Raw genomic sequence first — 26,482 nt, forward strand, 5'->3', positions numbered from 1 at the left:
CCATTACATACAATGAAACAAGAAATGGTAAAAAAGTGAAGACAGAGCAATGCAATACAATACACTACTATTAGACATTATTGTAAAAAATAAATGAAAATTCTATCCCATGTGTTAGTGAGTTTTTAATATTTTAGGCAGGAAATGAGTTTTCAAATTTAGATATTTTTCTGGGTTGGGACCCCCAGACACCCTGGAAGATTTGGTCCCCCCAATGTTGACTCCATGGCTACGGCCTTGGTCTACATTATAGACTGCCAATACGCTCATCAAGCTTAAAAACCAGGCTACAGTCTACATTATAGACTACATTATCAAGCTGGGTGAGTGTACTGGCAGTCTATAATTTAGACTGTAGCCTGGTTTTAAACCTCGGTGAGCGTACTGGCAGTCTATAATGTAGACTGTAGCCTGGTTCTTAACCTCGGTGAGCGTACTGGCAGTCTATAATGTAGACTGTAGCCTGGTTCTTAACCTCGGTGAGCGTACTGGCAGTATATAATGTAGACTGTAGCCTGGTTTTTAACCTTGATGAGCGTATTGGCAGTCTATAGTGTAGACTGTAGCAATGGCTACTAAACTGAGTGAACGTACTGGCAGTCTATAATCTAGGCTGTAGCCTGATTCTTAACCTGAGTGAGCTTTATAGCTCTTCGGATTCCACCTGCAGTTTCGATACTGATTTTGAATCTGACACACAGCCCCGCCCCTCACACAAGACCCCCGCCCCCTCCCACTGTCGCCCCGCCCCCTGCCCTCGCCCCGCCCCCTCACCCAGAGCCCCCCCCTCACCCAGAGCCCCGCCCCTTTCACGCGTCTTCGTCACGTGACGCGCGTTGCCGGCCGCCATCTCACAGGCTCGTTTGAGGCCTACAGTTGTGAGGCCTTTAATGCCCTTTCAGTTTTCGCTTTTAGATGTCCTTTATTTTATATACATACACGTATATAGTATCATCTAATAAGTTGTGTTTTCTGTATCGTTTCGCCCACGAAAGAGGATCAAAAGGAGTTTTATTTTCTTGCCCCGGAGCGGCTTGTGCCGGGTACGGCTGAGCCCTGTTTCCGTACACCACCACTTCGCGACAACTTGCGATGCCATTTGGCATCGTTATTAAGCTTATTATTACTATAATTAATGCGTCATGCCCTTTTACAACGTGATATTTTCTTATTATTATTATTTGTTTTCTATCTACGCGGCTATATTGTTCATAATGAATGCGTCGAATTTATGTATCGCGTTCCTGTTCACGGAGATGCATGGCACTGTATTTAACCGAGCCGCTGATTCGGGACTCCCATCGCGTTTCGTTACCTTTATTTAACCAGCGTAACAGCACCGGGGTACTGTATCGTGCACTTGCATTTAACCACGACTCCGTTGAGATTACTCTGACTTTGTGACAACGGCACAGGCCCAAACTGAATGAGGTCGTGAGTTAATCCGCCCCCCCCTCCCCACACGTCTCGTCCCATGTTGTTGCAGACTTTCGCGGTTCGAATCGGACGGCCGCCTCTGACTCGCTGCGGGCGTTTGAAGCGGAATGCTCTGAAAGCGTCCGCTGCACGGTGGACGTTAAAGGTCACGCGACGTCCTTCGCAAGAGTGTGGGCCCACTGCCTGCGTAAGGTCAACATCTGTTCAAACCACCCCCCACTTCCTCCTCCATCCCCCCAAAAAAATACAACACCCAAAACGTTGCTGTCCCTTGCCACTTTCATGAGTTCTCGCCAGGATAAACGAAGTCAAATTAACTGTTTACCATTATCGCGGCTCATTTAAGAGGTAGACTAAATCTTGACTTCAAAGCTTTCGTAACTGCAGGAATTCATATTCTGTGGTCTTTCGGTAAAGCCACGTAGATAGAAACAATTATCAAAAAATATCACGTTTCGATCACAACGCAAGCAATCGTCATCATGATCGAAACGTGATATTTTAAAATTATTTTTTCTATCTACGTGGCTTTACCGAAACACCCAAAGAATATGAATAGGTCGACTAAATGTTTTAAGTGCTCTATCAATCACCGTCAATTACGATGCATTTCACTGTGACCCAAGTGACAACTGTTGAGGTGTAATGCATGTTACGACCCGCCCTTTATTTGACCATGTGACGTTATATAATTTATATAATGCGGTATCATGTAATGTAACACATATGCATCACCGGCCATTGACAATCGCTGTCCTGCATGTAACCGGGTGACAGCCGATGATTGAGTTTCATTGCTCCCCTCTTCATCGTGGCGACATATCTGTCACTTCGCTCCCGAGGGGTTAATCGAGCAAACGAATTGCGATCGTAATCCCGGTGCACGTCGAGCGTTTTGAGTGGCGCGGCTCAGAAAGCCACTGGAGCTTTGCCCATTGTAAATGTAGGTTGAAAACCCATTTCTTTTAACCTGTTTTTTACATATAATTTTGTTAGTTCCTTCCCCCGCACCTTCGATTAGTACGGCTAGCCTACGTACGGTGCGAAAAATAAGTTCACACGCGCACCCTGTGTCTGCGTGCAATGATGTTTACGCTTGCCAGTCGGGCGAGGAGGTGAACCCGGGGAAGGACTTGGCCCGGCTAGCGTCCACCACCATGCAGCGGTTGTACTCCCCCTTCGACGAGGAAGACCTGCGGGCAAGCCGCAGCCGCAGTCGTAGCGGCTCGCGCAGCCGCGGCGGCCGTCGGCGTCGCGACCGCTCAAAGGACAGCGGTGCACGTGGCATCAACGGCGCCGTTGCTGTCGACGTGGCGAAGAGAAGCATCTGGGTGCGGAACACCAGGGACGTTTCTCCCACGAGCTTGCGCAAGGCGTTCGACCGCTTCGGCAAGATTGAGTGTGAGTAGCGTAAACTAACTACAACGATTTTGAATTTTAGCAGGTAAAGGTCCACTGAGCTGTGTTAGCTCTTTTTACACGCTTTCATTTAACTCGCGGTCTGTTGTCATTGTCATTGTTGTATCCTCAAATCTTGTAACTCAATTTTAACCCACTTCCCAATCTGGTGTCGACTGCAAACTTGGTATACTTATGTCATACTGATGACAATACTATATTCTATCATAAAAAAGAATAGATATTTTTTAACATTCTTTTTGATATGTTATGTTTCGGCTTGGGTCTAATTGTCCACGGTCAACTGACGTTGGCTGTAATTGGCCACGGTCCCTTACGTTATAGCAAGCTTCGGGGCTACTTCCTGGAGTCCTGGAGTTCTTCCATTACTAGTGCATTTCATAAAAGCGTGTTTTAAAAAAGTTTTTTAAATATCACTTCTTTCAGAAGTGCTCTGGCCACAAATGGATAGCTCAACAGAGTGGCTTATCGTGCAGAAAGTTATAGCAGCCAAATACTCTAAATGCACGTTTATAAATGTGGAGGGAAAAACCAGAGGACATGCAGACTCCAAATATACAGCAGACATCAGGGTCGTGATCAAACCCACGACCTCCTGCATACCAGGTGAGTTAGTTAACGTCTCACCACCATGGCACCCCATATCTGACAGTGGTGGTCGTTGTTGTTGACAGGGCTGGAGGTCTTCAAGGATGGTTTATTAATTCAGTTCAAACGTACACGGGATGCGGATGCCGCTGTCAAGGCTGCAAACAAGCAAACAATTTGTGGGAGACATCTCGGTACGTGGATGCCCTCACTTTAAAACATTCTCACCTTTCCACCCCCCCACCGCAATTTTATCCCGATGGTGCTTTTGACATCTCATCATGGGATAAACTGACTTCGGGTCTCTTGCAAAGCAGTGCATGGAAGCAGATATCAGAGTTAGCCCTAATATCCCCTTCAAGTGACCTCCGGTTTAAACCGTAGAGAACAGCACATTGCCACATTCCGCATGAGAGAAATGTTCGTTGCATGACAGTCCAAGCGATGTTTTAATTTTAAGCGCTGAAATTTGGATAAATGAAGCGGAGGAACCACTCATTGCTCCCTTACCACTCCCAATACAGTTCAGACACAAAAATGTAATTTGCCAGCATGTGTAGCTGTGTTTATGATTCGTATTTTTATCTTGTGTTTTGCAGATGTTATTTTTACATCAAGCAATGCCGTTGAGTACCAAACAAAGTAAGAGTTTGCTAACACAAGCGATGGGGCCTAGGATATGAACACTCATGATGATTATATCTTCGTAAATGCTTTGATTAGACTGTTTAATGATGTTTGTCTGCCTTCAGCCAGTTTATATTTTATTACATCTACAATTTTCTCCTTTGCCTAATCCAGTCACTTTTTTTCCAAAAATGGTATTCTTTGTATATTTCAAGTTATAAAGTGCGGTTCACCTTTTCTTAGGATTATTGTTATGTATACTCTTTGGTTCTTTCGGTAAAGTCACGTAGTGAGAAATAAAATAAAACAAAATTAAACATAAATAAAACAAAAAGAGAATGGATTCCTGCAGTCACAAAAGCTTCAAATCAAGATTATTGTTACGATTAACTTTTTGGGTTTAAAGGCACGTTTGATTGGTAATTTTCGTACAGTTTTGTTACCACTGGGCGATGAAAAGGGCGCTGCATAGCTCAATGGGCTTTATTCGGTGAGAAAACTTCTGACAGGCGTCTGACCTAATTTAAACATGGGTTTTTTTTCATATTGTTAAATTTAGGCTAGATTTGTTACATTCAAAATATTCTGTGCATTCAAAACGAGTTGATGTAACCCAAGTCGCCCTTGCAAAATAGGCAATGTGGTTCCACGCGTCTCATTGGGTTTATTTTATCACATGGGTTAAATAAAGGGTTACTGAATGACGATGTCTTTGGGCAGTGTATATTTTCAATAAATGATGTATTTCTCAGACCGTGAATGGGATCGTAGCGTTCGTCAGTCTGACTGTTGAAGACTGATTCGTTTTCTGTAGTGGCAACATAAATAAGCAAGGTGGTACACCTCCGTTCGCATATCTAGCCCTCGGCATGAGAAATTAAACGGTGTCTTTTCACATCACATCAACCACCCAGCCCTGTGGGAGTGTTTAATCATAGCAGCATTGGTACAACACAAGCAAACTCAGGACTAACCTCTATATTCAGTGTCATCAACAGTCAGGCTTGCTTGAACCGATGCTGGTGAACTGCAAGATGTTTGTGGGAAAATACCCTTTATGTTAGAAAATAGATCCCTAGTTCGACATGAAACTATACAGAATAATCGTTCATGTTTTTTTGTGGAGAACATAAGTAGTCAAATAGATAAGGCCCCTTCACATATTTGTTCACGTTAAAATAAAAGTATTTGTTACACATCCTATCAGCCACATGCCGCCCCTCCTGAACCACTAACAGGGACCATGAATTCAAGCGGGAAGGTTTAAAATACTAGCTAAAGATGAAAGAAAAATATCACATGGTGCACAACCCAATTAACACATAATTCTGGGATCTTGGGGTATGGGTGAGGTGAGCTGTGTGTAATAGACCTTGTGTATTAAGTGCACTGCAATACCCCGATGTGGTTTATACTTTAAATGCACTGGAATGTTATGAAGTATGTAATGTAAAATGCAAGATAATTCATTGTGAAATATATAATGTATATTAAATTGAATATAATACATTGTGTAGTATATAATGTATATTAAATGCAATCAAATACATTGTGTGTGTAGTATATAGTGTATATTAAATGCAATGGAATACACTGCAATATTTAATGTGTAGTAAAAATAATTCTAATAGAGGAAGGCAACGCAGTATCTTTTTGCAAATTCCCGCATGGGTTTCAGTCTGCTCGATACAAACATGTGTACAATAGAACCCCCTCCATTTACCCCCCTCCTTCGATTGTGATCTCTGCTCAGGAGTCAAGGCTCACGATGGGAAGAGAGAGAGCCTGGCCCCTCCGCTGGTGTAAAAATCCCAGAAACTCTGAAACTCAGACAACCAGACGCACAGCGCTCCATCAGCCGAGGAAGCGGAGGAGGAGGAGGAGGAGGGGATGATCGGCGCATAGATGTCAGGTACTTTGTTTTTCATCGTTCCTAAGCATATGTACATAATGTATATTTAATGCAATCAAATACATTGTGCGTATAGCATATAGTGTATATAAAGGCAATGGTATACGCTGTGCAATATCTAGTGTATAGTAAAAATAATTCTAATAGAGGAAGGCAACACAGTACAGTAAAACCTTGGATTGCGAGCATAATTCGTTCCGGAAACGTGTTTGTAATCCAAGCACTCTTATATCAGTTGTGATCACGTGACGCTCGGCAGACAAAGCGTATACACGTACTACTCGTATTGCAAGACCTCGCTCGTTTATCAAATTCATATGTATTTAAAAAAATTGCTCGTCTTGCAAAACACTCGCAGACCAAGTTACTCGCAATCCAAGGTTTTACTGTATCTTCTTTCTGCACATTCCAGCATGGGTTTCAGTCTGCTCGATACAAACATGTGTACAATGATGGAACCCCCTCCATACCCCCCCCCTTCGATTGTGATCTCTGCTCAGGAGTCAAGGCTCACGATGGGAAGGGAGAGAGCCTGGCCCCTCCGCTGGTGTCAAAATCCCAGAAACTTTGGAACACAGACAATCAGACGCACAGCGCTCCATCAGCCGAGGAAGCGGAGGAGGAGGAGGGGATGATCGGCACATAGATGTCGGGTATATTGTTTATCATAGTTGCTAAGCACATGTAAAGCGGTCGGCAACAAACGGCACGATAAGCACATAGTGCTATATCAATCCCAAATAGAATAGATGTTTTTTTTCTAGGCAGTATTGTGATCCACAATTGTTTTGGGATGCTGGCTGGCCATGTGATTTTATGGTGAAACAATTCTATTGATGAATTGAATTATGTTTGGTTTTCGAGGGCGGTGGAGGGTCTTACAACACAGGTATAACCCAAATATCAATTGTTAATTGTAATGTTGGCTGCGGGGAACCTGCTTTGCATTTAAAATATCAATCAATTCTGAATATAGGTGTGTAATGACTCGCCGGTCTTATAACAATGCATGTTATTTGGCGAAGAAGCGATGTTTATTCGGAATGTAACGTCATTACTTGTTGATTAACACAAAGTTTTACCAGTTTTGTTTGGACAATTTTCATCATTGTGCTTATGTTATAATTATTCTTATCTCGAGAAGTAATTTTCATAAATCTACAATTAATAATTTTAATCATGACTGACTGTTTAGCAAAATGGGTGATACTAATGGTTGGTAATGTGGGCATATTGGTAACACTCATGCTTTGTAGCAAAAAAAGCCTAGGTTTGAATCCAGACTCGGGGCTGGAGTTTGTACATTCTCTCCCCTGTTGTGCACGGGTTTCCTCTGGGTTCTCACATTTCCTCTCATCGGCGAAAGCGCAAACCATATGCTATAACCGGTATTGACGAATCATCCCAACGCTGAACATTTTTTTCTGCACATTCCTCTCCTGCGATGACACCGAGCAATACATGCTCCAGTACCGCAACGCCTTGCCGAGAGACCGTCCTGGGAAATGATTTTGACACTCAACGAGGCTCTTTCATGGATGAGCAAGCGAGAATAATAACAAGTACAATCTGACGATATTTACAAAAGAAACGGACGATATTTACTCTGGAAGTTTACTTTTGTCCGATATATCTTCGAATCGACAGACTGCGGCAACGTCACCAGTGTTTGCACACAGTTTGGCGCACGGTGCGGTGAACGTAAAGGATGGGTGTCGTATGCGAAGCCTTTATTAAGTTGTTAAACACGTCGCACACTGCGCTCGGAAAATTTTTGCGTGAAGCGCAGGTTATTAACATGCATTCTGTTGACTCGTGATTTCCGTTTATTAACAGCCATTACTCCACGAAGGGACCCCTTGGGAGCAGTAGAAATAATTGCTCGCTTGCACTTTACTCCTGGCTCATGCTGGTTTTCGTAGGTTTGTGCGTGTGTCATGTTCAAAGGTATTAAAAATATATTTTCGTTAACTTTACGAGCAATCGAAAGTGTGGCCCTTTGCTTAAGTTGCAGAACAACACGATCGTTTGCATTTTATCCTGTTACTGTGGAATTCTGCCGAGTTAGGAAGAATTCAGTTACGCGGATGAACCTCTTGTTTTTAACCAAATGGCCGGCAGGTCGTGTGTGGTGGGGGTAATTCAGAATCTTTATTTAGACTGGAGGGAGGAATTCGATGTCCAGTAGGGGCACATGGTCAGCGAGTTACAACAGCAAACAATACAATCAACGATAGTGAAAATGAGAGAGAAGGTAAGCAAGTCACTGAGAATGAATAAAAAAAAAAGTAAAATATATAAGTACACATTGCACAAGTGCATAAAATCCTGCAGATTTTTCACCAAGGCGTTCTCGCCATCGTGAGTGTTTGGCTCTTAATTTTGTTTTGCGATTGCAGGAGAGCTGAGAGGAGCGAACTCCCTTCTTACGATGGCTACTTTAAGAGCCGTGGCGACCCTCTGTTCGAGAGATACGAAGACTCCCGAGAGCTGAGTAAGTGACCCTTCTGTGTCTAAAATCCGGCGTCCAATGATGGCCACGCACGGGGCTTTATTTCTCGCTCGGTATTTTCCGGTAGCACGTGATTCGTAGCCACGCAGCCACAGTGGGAGGTACACTGGGTGTGGTGTGCCAAACCAGACAAAAGCCAGGCTGATGCATAGCCCTGACTATAGCTACGAGGGATGTTGAGGATACAATGTTGGAATACTTATTGGGATCAATATCCACTTCAAAGCACTTGGTCCGATTTGCAATCGATGTCAATGTAATTGTTTGGCACGTTTTCAAGGCTTTTTACACGTGGCGATTTAATGTTGCTTGGCCGCGTCGGTTGGTCGAGGGTTTTAACGACACAACATTTCGGCCAAGTCGTGACGTGGCCCAATCCAAAAATCAGTTAACGAAAAAAAAGTTAGGAAAAATCACGCGTCTACATTTTTTGGTCCTTGGCCCTCAGATCTGGAACGCTTTGCCTGAAGAACTGCGGCCTGACCGCCGAGATTCTCCCATTTAGATATAAACTAAAACCTTACAGATTTTCTGCGTATGGTGCTCTGAAGTGTTAGGCCTGCTGCATCTTATAAAAAAACGTAAATAAATATGCACGGATTGTGCAATGTTTACTTATCAGTACGGAAGCAGACTGGTGGTAGCTGTCTCGGCAGAATGTGTTTGTGTATATGCAAACATTTCTGTGTGCTTTGGTTTGTATCTCTTGCGTTTTGGGGTAACTGATTGTATTATTAGAAATTTTGCCAGTTTCCCAATACAGTAGGTTAATAGTTATAACATACCCACCTTTATACTGCAGATTGTTTGGTGATGCTACGTTGGCACTGTTGCACAATCACACGGCAATAACAATAAAAACTCAACTCGTTTAGTTGATTAAACTGTGGTGTTTAAAAGGAGCAAAAATATCACAGGGAACGTTTCGGGAAAGGACCCATTATAGCACGTTTATGTACTTGTACATTTATGTGCTATAAGGAATGGCAATTGTTCAAACTAATATAATGTTCTTACCCACCTCTACTGGACATCAGATTCCTCCAGAATAAATACGTATTTGGATTCTGAATGTGCTGACCTTTATATCGCCGTTTGGTTGATATTGGATCATGCTGGATCATCAGTGCCTGCACCGCTATGGGCATACAGAGGAGCTCATACACAAACACTTTCAACTCTTATTTTCGAGAGAGCGATATAAATTGCAATGTACAGTGCGATACGAGATTTGGATTTTGTAATGCCACTTATTGTGACCGCATCTCAGTGCGTTGTACAAATATGGGGAACGTGTATCTAGATAATTTGAAGAAGTGTAAATCTTGACTTAAAGCTTTCGTGACTGCAGGAATTCATATTCTTTGGGTGTGTTCGTGTTTTTTTTAGAGCAGAGAATGAGGTAGAATGTGAGAGATGTGCGAATGAAGACATGTCGCAGAGAGAGAGATGGTTATGTAGTGGAACGTGGATTTATATAGCAATTAAATGTGACTGCATGTCAAGACACCTTGCAGAAACCGTGGGCATCTTGGTTTTATAAAGAGGCAATCGGGTCATAGGTAGATGAGAGGAGGAAGATTTTGAGCCTGGACTTTAAATTCCACTTATGGAAGGCGGAATGTGGGCTTCCGTAGATAATTCTGTTGATGACAATCTACGTAATACCATCTGGATATATTTAAACATATACATATAGTACCCATTAGCGACCAGATGTAATGGGTACTATATGTATATGTGGTGAGATGATTACTCCCTCACCTGGTATGCAAGGATTTCGTGGATTCGATCCTGACCCTGACGCCTGTATATTTGGAGTCTGCACGTTTTCCCCGCGGTCGCGTTGATTTTTCTCCGCGTCCTCCGGGTGTTCCCTCCACATTTAGAATCGACATGCGTTTAAAGTATTTGTCTGCTGTCCATTCCCACGTAACGAGCCACTTTGTTGAGCTATCCTTTGTGGGCAGGTCGCTTCTGAAAAAACGAGCTATAATGTAGGTGGCCTTAACAGGTAAAATTAAATAAAATAGTTTAGTTTAAAATTTTACAATTATTGTTATCATGTTGTCTTCATCATCGTTATACACAAATAGAGAGGCCAAAGAGGTGAGAGTTAATAATGCTTGGAGATTGCCCTCAACACCATGGGGCCTGACAAGAATTCATAGTTAAATAACGTGTTTTGATTATCAGTTTTTAAATCGGCATATGAACAGTTACTCGATAGTAGCTTTTGAGTAAGAGGCAAAGCCCCTTAAAGAACCAAGAGAGTATCCTACGAAATGAACACATTTAAATATAAAAATTATAACATATTTGAAATGTTGCTATGTGCAACCCATATGGTAAGTCCTCGCTTAATGCGCGGTGTTCACACGGCGGGTTTTCGGTGGGCTTTCGCAGTAATGCAGTACCTGAGCGGTCGACGACGAACTACTTTCTCGATGATGCGCTAATGCGGAGGTGGCATACTCTCGATTATTCGTCCCGCCATCTTACTGCGCTGCGTGTGCGTACACCGTATCTCGCCAAGCTTTACCGCCGCGTTACAAACGGGGAATTATTTTTCCGCTCGATGCGTTTTTCACTTCCTTGACGCAGAAACTTGTTCAGGAACGTAATAGTCTCCTACTATTTTGACCGCGTTGAAAAGGGGGACCCGCTGCGCCTTTTGTTTTTGCCTGCGCCGTGCAGAGGATGCGCTGACGAAGGAGAAGCGGAGGAGGCAGGAGCTCTTCTCGTGCTTCTACGACGAGCTGCAGTTCAAGCTGGAGCGCGAGCGTCCCGTCGATTGCGTGGTCGTCGTCACCAACAAGATGCTCAAGTATGCCGCCGGCGTCTTGCCTCCTGACTCGAGGGGCTGGGGGGTCAGGGGTCGGTCCGAGTTCGGTTTCATTAGATGTCCTGTATGTATGTTGAACTTTATTCGCACTCTACCTAGTCAACCGTGCTAATTGGAGGTGCGGATCGGAGGTGTGAATACAAACCTGCATACCGCTCTCATCCTCACGAGGACTCATCAGTGCAGTGCAGTCGTCAATGATCGCTTGCTGCCACATCATGCCTCTGGGAGCCTTGGTTATGGAGAGGAGCCTCTTTTATACTGCAGGGGGTGTTGGCAGGGGGGGCCCATTAGCGTTTGCCTAGATTGTGGGCCCTGTCATGTGGAAGCTCAAGAGGAGACGCCTCGGGAGTCGAACCACTTGGGGAATGAGCTGATTACGCAAGGCGGCAGGGTGGTGCGTTTGTCACACCCATGTGTCTGATAATGATACACGCGCACACACACGCTCTCACAGGGCGTATGCAGAGAGTCTGGGCTGCCAAGTCCAGGGGCTGGGCCTCTCTGTTGACCTCATCTTCCTGAAGACGGAAAAGTCACTCGTGGAGGCCATGGAGGACGTTCGCAAGAGCGGCACGCCGTTCATCATCACCGTCTCCCAGCAGCACGAGCTCTACAAGTCATGCACCGTCATCATCCTGCACGGCCGCAAGCAAGGTGCGGGCGTGTTAGTGTCACCCTTTGCTCGCTCGGTTGTTGTTGAGAGAAAAGGGAAGCTGTGGGGAGGAGGAGAAGTTGCAGTGGAAGAGGGGAAATATAGGGCACCACGGTGGAGAGATGTTAACTCCCTCGCCTGGTATACAGTAGGTCGTGTGGGTTTGATCCTGACCCTGACGCCTGTTGTATATTTGGAGTTTGCATGTCTCTCCCTGTGGTCGTGTGAATTTTTCTCCTGGTCCTCTGGTTTTTCCCTCCATTTAGAATGAACATCATGCGTTTAGAGTATTTGGTTGCTATAAATGTCCACGTGATAAGCCACTTAATTGAGCTATTACTGAGCTACATATCTCAGTGGGCCTTACCTGGTAAAATAAATAATAGGTTTAGTTTTTCCGCACTATTTGTTTGTTTTGAAATCCCCAACGTCGCAAAACCCACAGAGCACCGCAACATGAAGGAGTACGCTGCCATCGAACTCATCGGTGAGCGGTACGAGCAGTATGTGTTGGCCCGGCGCGAGTCGGAGCACGCGGAGGCCTCGAGGGGGGCGACCGAAGCGGCGGAGAAGTCTCTGGCGCGCGAGATGGCCCTCCGTCGCGCCTACGAGGACAGCCTGATCCCGCCGGCCTCCATCGCGGCCTTGCTCTACCTACTGGTGGACAGCCGCCACTTGGCGGCCGAGGAGATCGACCAAGTGGTCCGCTATCTGCAACGGCGCAAGGAGGCCCTGATGAACCTCGATGGAGGTGGCGGCATTGGCAATGGCGAGCTCGCTGGTGGTAGCGCTGCTGGCGCCGTTCTTCCTGCAGAAGGTAAGGTGGACACTGGCTTCTCGTCGAGGTGGGTGGGGTGGGTGGATGTGATGGGGATTGTGTGCACGACAATGATGATGACAATGATAATAACAACAATGAGAATTTTGGATTTGTTTCCCCCCTCTCCCACCCCCCTCCCTCATAAATATACTGCTTTTGATCGTTACCCCTACCGCGGTCGGGCAGTGAGCTCAGACCGCACTGGTCCGGTCCCTCATTTTGAGGGTGAATCGCTCCAAGTTTGGTTCCACACCTATTTGCTGTTCTGAAATTAGAATTTGTAATGCGTGCAGTCTTCGCTTGATCTCGAGAGAGAAGGGAGAATGATTCAGAGGCGCGGTAAACCACAGTTGCGCAGGACGGCAGCCGGAACCGGCTTGCCAGTGACGACGGTTGGCGAGGCATGGGTCACGATTGTAGCCACTGAACGAAATTCGCGTCGCAGGGCTCGGCCACAATCGCGATGGTTAGCACACTGCAGGGTTCTTAGATATCCCATCCGCCCGCCTGCTCGATTGCGCTGGGCGGCGCGCGGTAGTTGAGACGTCGTGCAGCCACCTCCTTACGCTCGTGGGGGTGGTTTCTGTGTGAATTGAAGTCGCCCTAGCAACCTTGCCCCTCTCCTTCATTTTTTCCGTTGCAAGGCACCGTTAACGATGAATGGGGTGAGTGATATTTTTATTAAACGGATCGTGCCTACCATTAAAAGGGGACGCTATCTATGGGGAACCCTTTTTTGCCTGATGTCAAGATGACGAAGAGAGAAAAGGTTTTACCCTTTCTGCCAGTAATACAGGAGGTGTTAAGATGTTCAAACACCAAACAGACATCTATTTCAATGCATCAGGTCTGCATTTAACCACACATGCTTGTTGTAAAACATGCAAACAAATGTGCCTCGATAATAATGCACGTCTTGTCTTTGAAACTGCCGCGGTGTAACGGTTAGCACCACTGCGCTTGCATTGCAGAGGTGGCGGCCTTTCAATCTTCCGGCGTGGCACTTGAGACGATGCACAGAATCCTGACATACATTGAGATTCCTACTTGAATCCAAACATGACTTTGTTTGATAGCCACACAGGGTGACCTTGTCAGGGAAGGGTAGTGCATCAAAATCCATTGTCCACTGATATGCTTCAACGTCTGTGCTGTCCACCCTCGTTACAAGGCTAAATATAATAGTTACACATTTGTCTAAAAAGGAAAACCATATGGGTTTGGTTCAATGCGTTAAAATGTGTCTAAAATGTAACCTCTCAATTTCTCTCAAACAATGCAATGTTTGGTGTTAAATTTTTAGTTTTTATGTGCCAGTGTGGCATTGTATACTATGATGATGCTCATTGTGATGAAATGTAACAGATGTAGATGATGATAATTTTCAGGATAATGGCCTGTTTACACTATGTAAAAAAAGGCTTTTAAATAATTTAACATTTTCGCCAAAAAATAACTGCGTATAAAATCGCGTCAAGTGTAATTATTTTTCAAGTGCGCTATATAAATAATCTTGGGCCCACGTTCGCTCATTGTCAGTGGACGTGAGACATTGGAATGGGTACATATGTCACCATAACCGATGTCACATTCTTCGTTCAATTTAAAACCCTTTCAAGAAAATATTGTGCAACTTTTTAGTTTGATTTTTCTTTTAGCTTTTAACAACGGACAAAGCCTCTCGGTTTTATTTCAAATTGAACGCGCGCGCTCACTTAGAAATCGTTCCATATTTGAATAAAGTTTTCAAGAGATAGAAAAAACAACAGCCGTTTCACGTTCGGTCGCGTGAACACGACTGCTGCTTGCTTCGTGGGCGAGTTTCTCATTTTCGCCTATGCCCTTTGCATACCTTCGATCATTAAAACCACATGCCAAGAGGCCTTGATGGCTCGAGAAGTCGGAGCGTTTTTAAGTCGGCACCGCTGAAATCCTGGGTTTTCGAATCCAGGATTCAACCAACCGCCCGCAATTAAAACCAGTTTCTCAGAACTTGGGCCTCAGTTGAAGGTCTCGGCCGTGGCGCATGCTGATAATGGCGGTTGTGAAAACCCATCGTGTTAAATACAGCCTGACAAAGTGATCTATCCCATGCTGCGTCTCCAACACAAGGTGGTGCACTGATAGCCAGGTGAAAGCTCTCCTTCGTCTCGTTTGTCGCACGCATTGGAATAAAATTCGGGGGATTTTTATTATTATAAAAAATATATATATATTAAAATACGACCAAAATAAATCCTGCCCACTGTCCGTTTGACTCGGTGCCAAGTTCTCATCCCAGACGTGACGTTGAGAAAAGCGGGGAGCCGGGTGGCAAGTGGCCATCTGGCCATTTGTTTTCCTAAGCGCAGTGCCTTTTTGTTGTTGGAATTCAACTTCCAATCCCTACTCATTCTTTCTCCCTGTTCGCTTTCCCTCCCTCCGTCCCTTCAAAGTAAGATTGATGGATTCCTCAGCACCGCGCTTGTTTTAGGACGTGTTCCTATGCCGCGTATCCGGTGGCGTTTAAAGCCCGCCCGGCGGATTCCTTCCCGTGGGCGAATTTGCGAAGGCAAACCCCCCAGCGATCCATCCGCCCCGTCAATTCGCACAAATCGCTGTCAAACACTTCGCCGGTCCCAACGTATTTAAAGGGTGCCTGCGGGAACCCTCTGTGGACTGCGGCGAGCGCCGCTTCTATGATTGATATTCGGGTCTCAGAAGGTCATTGGCCAAATGTTCGCAGAACCCGAGTTTCCCCGCCCCGCAACACTTAAAGCGCTTAAGCGATCCGTGCGGCGTCTTGAAGGATTGTCTGCCACTCTGATATATTGTCGCGGGGTGGCTTAAAGGATGAAGAGGTCAAAACTCATTGTCGTTTCTACAACTATAAGTCTAAAAATGTTTCTGGAGGCTTATCGCTGTTTGATAACTCGTGCTGTCATGTGTGCTTTATGTGTCTGTGTGTGTCGTATGAGGGGAGTGGTAGTGTAACGATAAGCGCGTTGTGCTACGATCCAGGCGACCCAAGTTCGATTCCCATCCACGGCCAACACTAGTGACGATTATCTGAACTGGCCTTCGGCCTTCCCTAGGTCGACTCAGCCTCAAATTAATATGTGGTGCAGTGTGACAAAGGTGGTCAGGCATGGTTCTGGCCACCCACCACCTCGTGTCCAATGCCGGCCTTCATAGGTACTCGCTAACAGCACTTGCCCCAATAGTCTGTGAAGTCTATATGGGGATCTCTGCATGGATGAGATGAGGTCATGTGATCAGAGACTGCCTTCATTTGCGGTTGTCCGTTCCTTTGTCCACTCGCTCAACCGTTCATTCTGACAAACTCAACCACATCATCATCATGATCACCCGCTGTGGTATATACACTGCTGGATGAACAAAAACCTACCCGTGACATGCCAGCATGTACGGTCCTGCACACGAGCTGATTGCATTATTTGTCCAATTCTCGCAGTGGATGTCCCCTCTGGCGTGTGCCATCCTTCAGCTGCCACTCAGACCACAACACACCACTTGCTCACAGTCCAATCCGAAATCAATTTCAAGATCACATTCACTGTCTTCGAGATGCTCCATAGACCCACACTGCCAACCCTTCCTCTCTCAAATCAGCCGACTCCACTCCATCTCCTACTTCTTCCTCTAATCTCACTCTACTCCCCCTACACACACTCTCCTGCCTCTCTCCTCTCATCTCACTCCACTCCCTCTCATACTTCTCCCTCTCATCTCACTCTACTCCCCCTACACACACTCTTCTGCCTCTTCCCTCTCATTTCACTCCCCTCTCCACCATGCCCTCTCTTACTTCACCCTCTCATTTCACTCTACTCCCCAGACACACTCTCCTACCTTTCCCCTCTCATCTCACTCTACTCCTCTCCGTGCACTATCATATTTCTCCCTCTCATCTCACTCTGATCTGTTCCATATACTATCTGCTCCAGTAACCAAGACTTTCTGTCCAGGCCCCTGGTCAGCTTTTGCTCTATGATTCGTCACTCATTTTCTTTAACTTCCCCCACAATCCAAAACTTTCTTCCCACAGCCGTCCGTGTTGTCGACTCCTTTTTCCAAGTCCAGGCTCGAGAGCTTAATTTGTTTCCTCCGCCTATGACCGTCTTCCTCTCTCATCTAAATATATCTACAACGTCTGTATAAATCCACATTGCGTTATGTTGTTAAAGCAAATGAACACGCTGGGAAACCGGCCTGTTTAAGGAGAAGTTGAGTTCAAACATGTATAGATAGGTATTTTATTTGTTTTTGTGTAAATGGCCCAAAGAGATGCTATTTCATGGGTGTCCTGCAACGGTGCAGATGTTATACAGATCAGATCTTGTGATGTTCGTAGATGTGACAACCTTTGGATGTAAGTATCCTTTGTATATAATGACAATGTGAGATATGCCCAAGAATATCCTTACGAAGAAATGTGTGCACACACACACGTATACACACATCAATGAATGTATACAAAGATCCCCCACATAACATTAACATGCTGATTGGGCAATTGTTGTTCGCGTGTGTTCTGCCATATTGATGCATGCTACAACTGTTATGATTGTACACAGTGTATGCCATGTACATTGAATTGAGCATTTGTACATAGGCAAGATTTCACCTTTGTCTGTTCTTGCACACACATGCTTACACCCACACATATGCATATTAACTCACACATGCTAACATCACCTGGTATGTAGCTTAATGTATAAAATAAAGTTTTTCTTAAATAAAGAAAGTTTATGACATATTGCCCAACAAAACTATACATCTTTGGGCCATGACTAAACTGTGGTCCATTCCAAGATATCGGTTGAAGGGGTCTTGTAGTTTACGTAAGGAGATATCTTTAGATGGATATAAAAAATATACTTTCCAAACATAACAATAATTAGCCTATCAGCTATCGAATAAACTAAAAGAAAATGTGGCTGGTTGGTTGAAATGTCGGAGATGCTGAACCAGTAGCGCGCAGGCGCTGGGTTTAAATCCAGGTATCGGCTGCCAAGGGTTAAACTGGATTCTTAAGTGAGTGTGTTCATGGTTTCGGCCCTGCTCAGCAAAGACTCAAAAAGAGCCCCGTCGACTTTAATAGCAGATCCATAGACCCGCATAGGCACCCAATCGACTCCCAGACCCACAGACTTGTTTAGAGACCCACAGACTCGCACAGATTAAGGCGGGTTCTCAAATTTCAGCGAGTTAAAAGGTCTCAGGCCAGCCACTGCTGACTGCACTAAAAAAAATCCCTCGATGTATAATGTTGCTGTTTGTCACAACTGGGTGAATTCTAGCGCTGCCATAATCCATCTCACTCATGCACCTGAGCTGGCCTCATCTCTCCATCCCTTCCTCTTGGGCACGATCGCTCCTTTGACTGCCCTTCTGTCACCAGTCTCATCCATCAGCCTTTTATCCTCTCCTGGCACGATGTGTCCTTGCTCAAACCCACTCGGTATTCCCTAAAGGTGAATACAATGTCTGCGATTTGCACTCGTTACCTGATCCACGCGTTCTTTCCTCCTGTGTCTCAGTGGGATTCCAAGTGGTATGCGTCTCATCATGCTTCTCTCTGGACTTTTCAGCTTTTGCTTCTCGTTGTCTGTTATCAAATCAAAATGAAAATCGTCACGTACCGGTGCCACGTGCCCATCGAGGGGAAGTTTTCAATCCGTGCACGTTAGGTGCTGTGACGTGCGGATCCGAATCGCAGACACTTGACTAATACATTTAAAAACAGGCTTCCGAAATCACCATTGTGTAACTTTATAACGCCTGATTAAATTTGCAAGATTGGTAACTTACACAGTGTACAATATAAAAAGAAAGAACACATTCGTAAAAAAATATATTTAAAACAAAAATAGTTGACCTTGTTAGGGAACTCGCCAAGATATCTGCTGTACGTTGGATATTATTGGAAAGGTGAAGTTGAGGCCGTTACTGTTGCACTGTAGGGCTACCATGACACACACGGGTGGCTCTTGTTTAATGATCTCGTGGTGCGTGCCGTGTGAAATATTGTTCACGCCGAAATTCGATTTCGTTCATTGAAAAGTGTGCATAATTTGTAAATTTGCGTCAACGCAAAATTACGTCAACCGAACGTACGTAAATCGAGGGGTAACCCTGTACCTAATATCTAAATCATTCCCTTATGACTGCCGGTCTCCCTCGGCAATCTGCATTATATTAAACGTTTCATTTATCCCATCCGTCTGCGAGTCGGTCACAGTGTTCGCCTCGAGTGGCAAGCTTTAGAGAGAACCCCCCCTCCTTAAGAGGGTTTCTAGCCTACTCCGCGCTAAAGAAAATCGATACAACGACACGTGCAATTATCACCGTTGTCGATATTAAAGCTCTGGAATGCCCGTAATTGTTATTGACTGTTTTGTTTTCTCCAAACCAGGCGTTGTGCTGTCTCCCCAAATTCCTGTGGCTCTTCGACCCACGTCAGTGGCGGCGGTAGCCACGGCTAGCCCCTCCTCTTTGCCTTCAGCGACGAGCCAGCCTGAATTTCAACAGCGCATAGACCACCAGCAGCAACAGCAGCAGCAACAGCAGCAACAGCAACAGCAGCAACAGCAACAGCAGCAACAGCAGCAGCAGTCGGACCTGTCGGAGCTTCAGAAGCTGCAACTGCTGTCTCAACAGCTGTTACTCGTGAAGCAGCAACAGGAGCAACCGATGCAGCTGAGCCAGCCGTCCCTGCAACAACAGCAGCAACAAGAGCAACAGCTACAGCAGCAGCAACAAGAGCAACAGCTAAAGCAGCAGCAGCAACAGAAGCTACAGCAGCAGTTACAGCAGCAACAGCAGCAGCAACAGCAGCAGCAACAAGAGCAGCAACAAGAGCAGCAGCAAAAGCAGCAGAACATTTCATTGATACGGCTTCTGAAGCAATGTCAGCAGCAACAGCAAGAGGAACGAGATAAAAAGCTTCTAGCTCAACAACAGCAGCAGCAGGAGCTGCAGGCTAAAATCCATAAGCTCTTTAACATCGGAGGTGCCAAGGTGGTCGTCCCTTCTACTTTAGAATGGCAAGTGACCCCAGCAGTTTCTCCAATGAATTTGACTCAAGTCCCGTTGACCTCGGCTCCAAAACAAACGGTGAATCCGGCTCCGACCCCGACTCCGGCAACGACCCCAGCAACGACCTCTGCAACGACCCAACCTTACAACCGAGTTTCAGTAATGTCCCTGAAGCAGCAGGGCAAACCCGAAGTTCCAGCCAAACCGCCCGTGAGGATCATACCACTGATGCCGGTTGGGCAGCCGGTGATGAGGCCGTCCCTGGGACCATACTCGCGAATACAGAACCCTCCAGGCGGTTCTGGGGACAACCAGAGCGTCGCCGACGGCAATTGGCGTGGGCCAGAGGTGCCGTGGAAGGGAGAAGCCAAGTCGTCGTTTGCGGGAAACGGCGGGCGCTGAGAGGAGGGAGGAGGCTTCCTGGGCCACTGCATTTTACCGGGACATCGCACCGGAGTGGCAGTGCGTGCGCGGTTACCAGCGATGCTGACCCGTGGTTTGGCCGTTGGTGTCGTGAGAAGAAAGATGCTTTGGACGTCTAGGTGCTGGCGTCGGGCAGGGAGAAGGACACATCGACACAATCTTGTTGCTCTGGATTTTTGTTTTTACCCCCTGCACACGCCCCGGTGTAAAGTAAACATCCTTCATGAAAGAGGAAACCCAAATGAGGAAGACACTTTCACGAGTAGCCGTGGGATTCTGTGATGCTCCTCAATGAACGTTTGTCGGGGGAAGTTTTTGATTGGTGAAAATTGAAGTCACCCTCCGAGCCGCGAAGCAAAACGCCACGTAGCGTCTAACTTAACTCGCAGGTTTTCACAGAAAATACGATTTTTAATGGATTAATTGATTAGGCCCACGTAATGATCTGCCCAAATTTGTGTCATTAATACCCTCCTCCACCTAACCGACACTGAATTAGATTTATTTGAGCCTACCATTCTCACAAGCAAATATGTATCCATGAAAGTTTCGCTTGAAACTACATCAAGCAACTTTGGGGAAAAAATCTAGGAAACCAGGATTAATTCCAGGAGGCCAGAATGACTGTGATGAAACGAGACGGCGACATCTGCACGGGGTGAATCCTTGAAACGGTTCTGTGTTGTATCGCCAAATTTTGGGTAACCCTCCGATCAATCTGCTCGACATCTGTGAAAGAGAGCCTAAATAAAAGTTCTGATTATTAATTTGGCCAATTTTCCCAATAGGAACACAACATGATATAAAAAATAATGAATTTTTGATCATCTGTACAAGTTTTATCATACCCCCCCACCCACCCACTCGAGTTACGGACAAACAGAGCTGACACTTTCACGCACTCAACCTAAGTTGTAAAGCGGTGAGAACCATTCGGCTCTTATTCGTGTGGCTCATTGCGAGGCATGGTTACTCCTCGATGATTGAGTGACGAGAAATCGTTCCAAGTCCTTGTTCTGAGTGCAGCAGCAGAGCATGCTGCACCATCACGGAAGTAGAGCGAGAATGAACCTGCTCTGGTTTTGAACTGTCACGCCTTCCGTCCACTGGTTGACATTTATTCGTTTGAGGGGCTCGGAAAAGTTTTTGTAAATATTGTATATACCCAAGCTGAAAAGAGCCACTGATATAAATATGATCAGGCGCAACGCCAGGATATATGCCGAGATGGCAGGAAGAGTAAAACTTGTGGGATTTGAGAATACACGCAAGTTAGAGAGACAACCATTGACTGTCAAGATGAGTTAAAGTGAGCGTGGGTGGGATACATAGCTCGAAGGGGGGATGGTGATGATGCTGACAGTGGTGGCGGCCAATAGTCGAGACGTGCGATGGTTTGGCAGGCGGAGGAAGGAACGCCCGCCTGAGCCGAGCAGATGGAGTGATGAAATCTGCTCTCGTGACGGAGCCAGATGCATCGATGCATTTTGATGTAATAGGACACGGTGACTGTTTTGGAGGGAGTCATCGTGCAGTGAACAGATCGTGGCTGATGATCATTTAAACGACCATGAGCTGCGTATCTGGCTGTCCGCTGTCACGTTTTGAGCTTAGTGGCTTTCACGAGTTTGAGACGGTGGGGGGGGCGGTTAGGCTATGTTTAAAATGCTGCACGTGCGGCGAAACATTAGACATCCTGCCGAGGTACACGCGGTGAAAAAACCTTCGCAGTCATAAATGATTAACGTTTTTTTGCTCTCGGGATATTGACGCTTCGTGTTGTAGTTTGGCGAAGAGACGCAGCCGTCGGCGGCCCACACCAGATTGCAGTGTTTTATTGCCACAGGAAATAGGCAAAGTTATTTCTGAGACTGGTGATTTTGGCACCTTGTCACGTCGCGGCGAAAGAGACCCATCCCTTCCCCGCCCCCCCCCTTCCACCACATGGGTGTGCGCTTGCGATGTTTGTGATCGTTTCATCGAATTGTTTGTTAATATTAATTATTGTGAATCGCCACGGTGCATGCATCGAACCGTACGTGTGGGAGGAATCGATCATTTTCCATTTTTTACGCGTCCCACGCCGCTTTGCTGTAGCTCTTGCTGAAGTTCGTGTGAAATGGCGGTTTTGTGTTTTCATGCTCCTCCGTCGTGACCCTTCTCCCCCGTGAAGTCTGGCACCCCCAGCAGCAGGTCGTCAAGCAGGGCCTGACCTGCTGATGAGACCGGCAAAGTCAAAACCGGTTCCTGATTCGCTTGCATAAACAAAAACTTGGCATTGGTCAATCCGGAAGGCCCGTCTGTAGGTTGTGGATTGCCAAAAGAGGAATCTGCATTCAGTTACACGCTTATCAGTTATTTTTTATGTTTTGCAGATTATTACGACTACATAGATTCCAAATCCTTCGCGTTGGCAAAACAAAATTGGTTTGTCAACAATTCTTTATGCTGGGTTGTGATGGTTTTGGTGAGCGGTGAGAGTGGCGGATCTCTCGCACATGGACCTCTGGGCATCCGCAGCCTTGAGGCAGCTTCGTGGAATCGATTTACTAAAAACCAGCGAAGGATGTAGCTTGTCATTGCCGTTGGGTTATAAAACAACTTAGGAAGAATTTATAATTATGAAAAAAATTGTCGCGAATCTTTCGAAATAAAAATCTTGTGTATTATCTGCCGTCTTGTTGTTTTCTGTGTTTCATTTAATCGCCAATGGTGTTTGAGGTGCTAAATTATTCGTGCTCCGTGTGTATATGTGCATGCGTATGGAGACAGGTGTTGCAGTGGTAAGCGCACTCCGCTACGAACCCGTGGCCCACGTTAGATTTTCGCTCACGCTTGATGACAGTGGTGAATATCTGAACCAGTCGTGGGTTCTCCCCTACGTCGACTCAGCCTGAAATGCGTAAACAGCACTGGGGAGACAGGTGGCTGAGCGTGTTACTGGCCACCCACCCGCTCGCCCTGCCGTGCTTGCCTCAATAGCTGCTCGCTAACAGCACTTTCCCCCCCAACAGTCTGTTAAAATGCTACTTCGGGGGTGTCTACATGAATGTATGTATGTTGACTTTTCACACCATATGTAGCCAAGCGTGTACAGCGGAGGTGCGAGAGAAGGACAACAAACTATATGTAAGCATGCACATGCGCATACTACATAAATGAGCACACGGACACATACATCAACATGTATGCACACAACCTCAACATTTCCTGCATAGTTCACGTCACAAGCATTCTGCCACACTCGCACGGACATTTTTGGGAGGGGGGGGGGTGGTGACTCAATGGATCGCGCACTGCACTATAAACCCGACCACTCGAGTTCGACTCCTTTCCCACGTCTTTCGAGTGAACTCGGAACCGTACCTGTACCATCATCCTCTCCACCAATCCCCTGTTGACCAGCGTGGTGAAGCATGGTCAAACAAAATCAACGCGTAGCTGCTAATCTCAGGTCTCAACCTCTGCGCCGATATTCAATGTCTCATAAAAAAAATGCATGTCGCTGATAAGCTTCTTCGGGAATAATTCACCTGCTGAAGAAGCGCCCAGCACGTGGAACGAAACGTCGCTCGTCGATTCCCCCCCCCACCACGTTTTGTGAGCTTGAAATGAAGTACGGTAATGATGTCCAGCGTTTCACCCCACGTGACTTGCAGAAGAAGTTCCCCCCGGCACGTGTTTTGTCACGTGGGTGGGTTCACCCCAAACTCCCGCTTCAAGAGAGCCAGAGTGTAACGCCTCGCTGACGTGGCCTCCGCTCGCCCCCGTGGATGTTTTGCATCTTGTAGCCTCGGCGACGCTGCCTTGTTTCCCACGGGTTAGATTGCCCGCGACTGCCGTTTAATCCGAGTCGGCGTTGAGTCCCTGAATCCCCGTCTCGCGATAACTTGCCAAGCCACGAGCCAGACTCCCCTTCGGGTTAGGGCTATGACTGAGTTTTCTTGCGTTTTCGTTGGTGGCGCGTGCGGCTTCGGTGGACACCAACTCGTTACGGAATGCGCAATCGCGCTCAAAGCGGCAAAGTGTTGGGACGAGTATCGTGTGTTCTTCTTGAATCGAATTTGTCCGCCAAACGTGACGAAGCCCGTTTAACTTTGCGGCGTTATACGGTCCGTCGAAAGGGTGGATGGATTCAAGAAGTGTTCGTTTAAGAACGGCTTTCAAAGTAGTTTGGGATTTTATTAATTGACGTCAACTCGTTGAGAATGACTAATCTTGTCTCCGTAAATATTTTTGTTTTAGGAAGTGTTGTTACAGTCACAAAACACTTGCGGATCGTGGTTGTCGCTCGATTGATTCGGTTATTGACTATCAATTATTCTTATTGATTATCAGTCATCGCCACTGATGTGACAGCGCTCGCTGTGAGTGTTGTTCATATCTTCACAACACCTTTCACACCCTGAGTTTTCAAGTTTTCTTTTTGTTTTGCCAAGTTGAGGGCTCAAGGGACCAGGGTAGTCTCATTCTTAGCTGTGATCTGGCTCACCCAAAGACAGAAGCAAGAGTCCAAAAACACGGAACAACGCTACGGAAAATAGAAGTTGGAGCCAAAACAACCCAAGTGAATACGAGGGCAAACGCAATCGCGGTACAGAAGGAACTGAATCATCATCGATATTAACTCGATGCGTTACAGGTGAACCAGCAAGATTTCTGAAGGGACGCTGTCGTGATGAAAAAAATCTCATTCTAATGAGTATCGGTGGATAGTAGACATTGATACTCCGTGAGTCTTTCTCAGACACGAGCATTGCGGCATCGGTGCTCATCTCCTGGCTAAAGCATTGCAATAGCCTTGTTGGGGGTGGGGCGAGTTTCTCCAAATGGAAACTGCTGTTGAATATCCCCACAACGTGGTGCCCGTTTTAAAAGACCCCCAGAGGGATATGATGGTTTGAGTCAACCCCCCGACCAGCATGTGAACCTTCAACCTTGCGATTCCTATGCCGCTCGCTCGCTCTGCCACTGAACCACCTGGCGCTGAGTCGACATTGAGCAGAAGAGTATTGAGAAGAAGAAGATAATGAACGCCTCATTCAGCTGCGGGTCTGCCGATCTCTACGCCGTCCGTCTCTGTCTGCTCTGAACAAGGCCCACTGCCCAGAAACGTCAGCCTACCTTGGTATAATCTTTGAAAGGTGCTCTGGTTTCAAAACGTGGCAGCGCTTACCGCCAAACCCCCCCACACCCAACGTCGGCCAAACCGACCCCAGCGAATTGGCAGTAGAAAAAATAAAAATCAAACTTTCCAATCTGTGTGGGTGGTCGCTCTTTATTATTCGCTGCCCCCGGCTGTCTGGGATCTCCTCTCCCCGGGCTGTCCGCGCGGCTCGCCCCAAGTGCGTCGGGTTTCTTTCGCCACCGCCACTGCCGTCGTCTCCTCTGGCGTGTGTGTGTGGTTCTTTTAAGGTCATCCCCCCCCTCTTTCCCGCCTGCACCCCCGGCGTGCGTGGTCGTTGTGGCACGACGGCCAAACATTTTGGGCTCCAGGTTGCCGGCACAGTGTCGGCGGCCGCATTCGTCAACGGAAACCCGCGACCGCGGGCGCGCAACATCGGGACGAGCGGCACGCGGTGCGCGTGCCCCTCCGGGTGCGCTGGGGAGAGCTGCCCAGTTGCCGATTCTCTGGCAGCGTTTGTATTCCGAACTGACGGGAGCTTTCGTCTGTTATGTGACACTGAACAGTTTAACGTCCTTTGAAAGTGCCCTCCTCCGAGCTATCGCAAAGGGTTTAATCGGCAGGCGCAGACTAATTATTTCATTCTGAATTACAGTCCTCTAATTGCTTGACGTGCTGTGTCCAGAATATTTATACTGAAGAAATCCTATGAGCTATAAAGCTCTTTCACAGTGGTTAAATGGTTAGCGGGTTGTACTTGCAATCCAGAGGTCGCGGTTTGAATGAGGCAGGCTTTTTATAATCCCCCACCCCCTCCACGTGTGGTGGGGTAAAGTGTGGGTACTGCCGTTGACTTACATACATCTGGCCAGTGTGGAAGAGTAGGCCAAACCCCTTGCAGAGGAGGGGAGAGCGGACGGGGGATCTCCGGCGCTCCGGTCAATGCCCCTTTCTACCAGCAGTGACGTAAGTTTGATATTGCAGAGCTGCACCGTTACCTTTGCTGTGTCCAAATCCACTTATTTGATTATCCTCACGATTGCCCACATCTCGCAAGTGTCTGGAACGTCCGTCCACT

General features: G+C 46.5%; 1 protein-coding gene across 1 annotated transcript; it reads left to right on the forward strand.

Moving 5' to 3' along the window:
* Positions 1–809: 809 nt before the first annotated feature.
* Positions 810–22,948, forward strand: LOC144723248 (uncharacterized). Its single transcript, XM_078601833.1, has 12 exons — positions 810–1,043; positions 1,487–1,624; positions 2,541–2,838; positions 3,531–3,638; positions 4,044–4,086; positions 5,825–5,983; positions 6,484–6,636; positions 8,383–8,477; positions 11,193–11,322; positions 11,798–11,997; positions 12,441–12,812; positions 19,234–22,948. The coding sequence occupies exons 3-12, from the start codon at positions 2,595–2,597 to the stop codon at positions 20,256–20,258; spliced, it is 2,529 nt and encodes an 842-aa protein (XP_078457959.1). The 5' UTR covers positions 810–1,043; positions 1,487–1,624; positions 2,541–2,594; the 3' UTR covers positions 20,259–22,948.
* Positions 22,949–26,482: the final 3,534 nt, after the last annotated feature.

Source organism: Lampetra planeri, chromosome 17, assembly GCF_965212315.1.
Source record: "Lampetra planeri chromosome 17, kcLamPlan1.2.h2, whole genome shotgun sequence".
Classification (NCBI taxonomy): domain Eukaryota; kingdom Metazoa; phylum Chordata; class Hyperoartia; order Petromyzontiformes; family Petromyzontidae; genus Lampetra; species Lampetra planeri.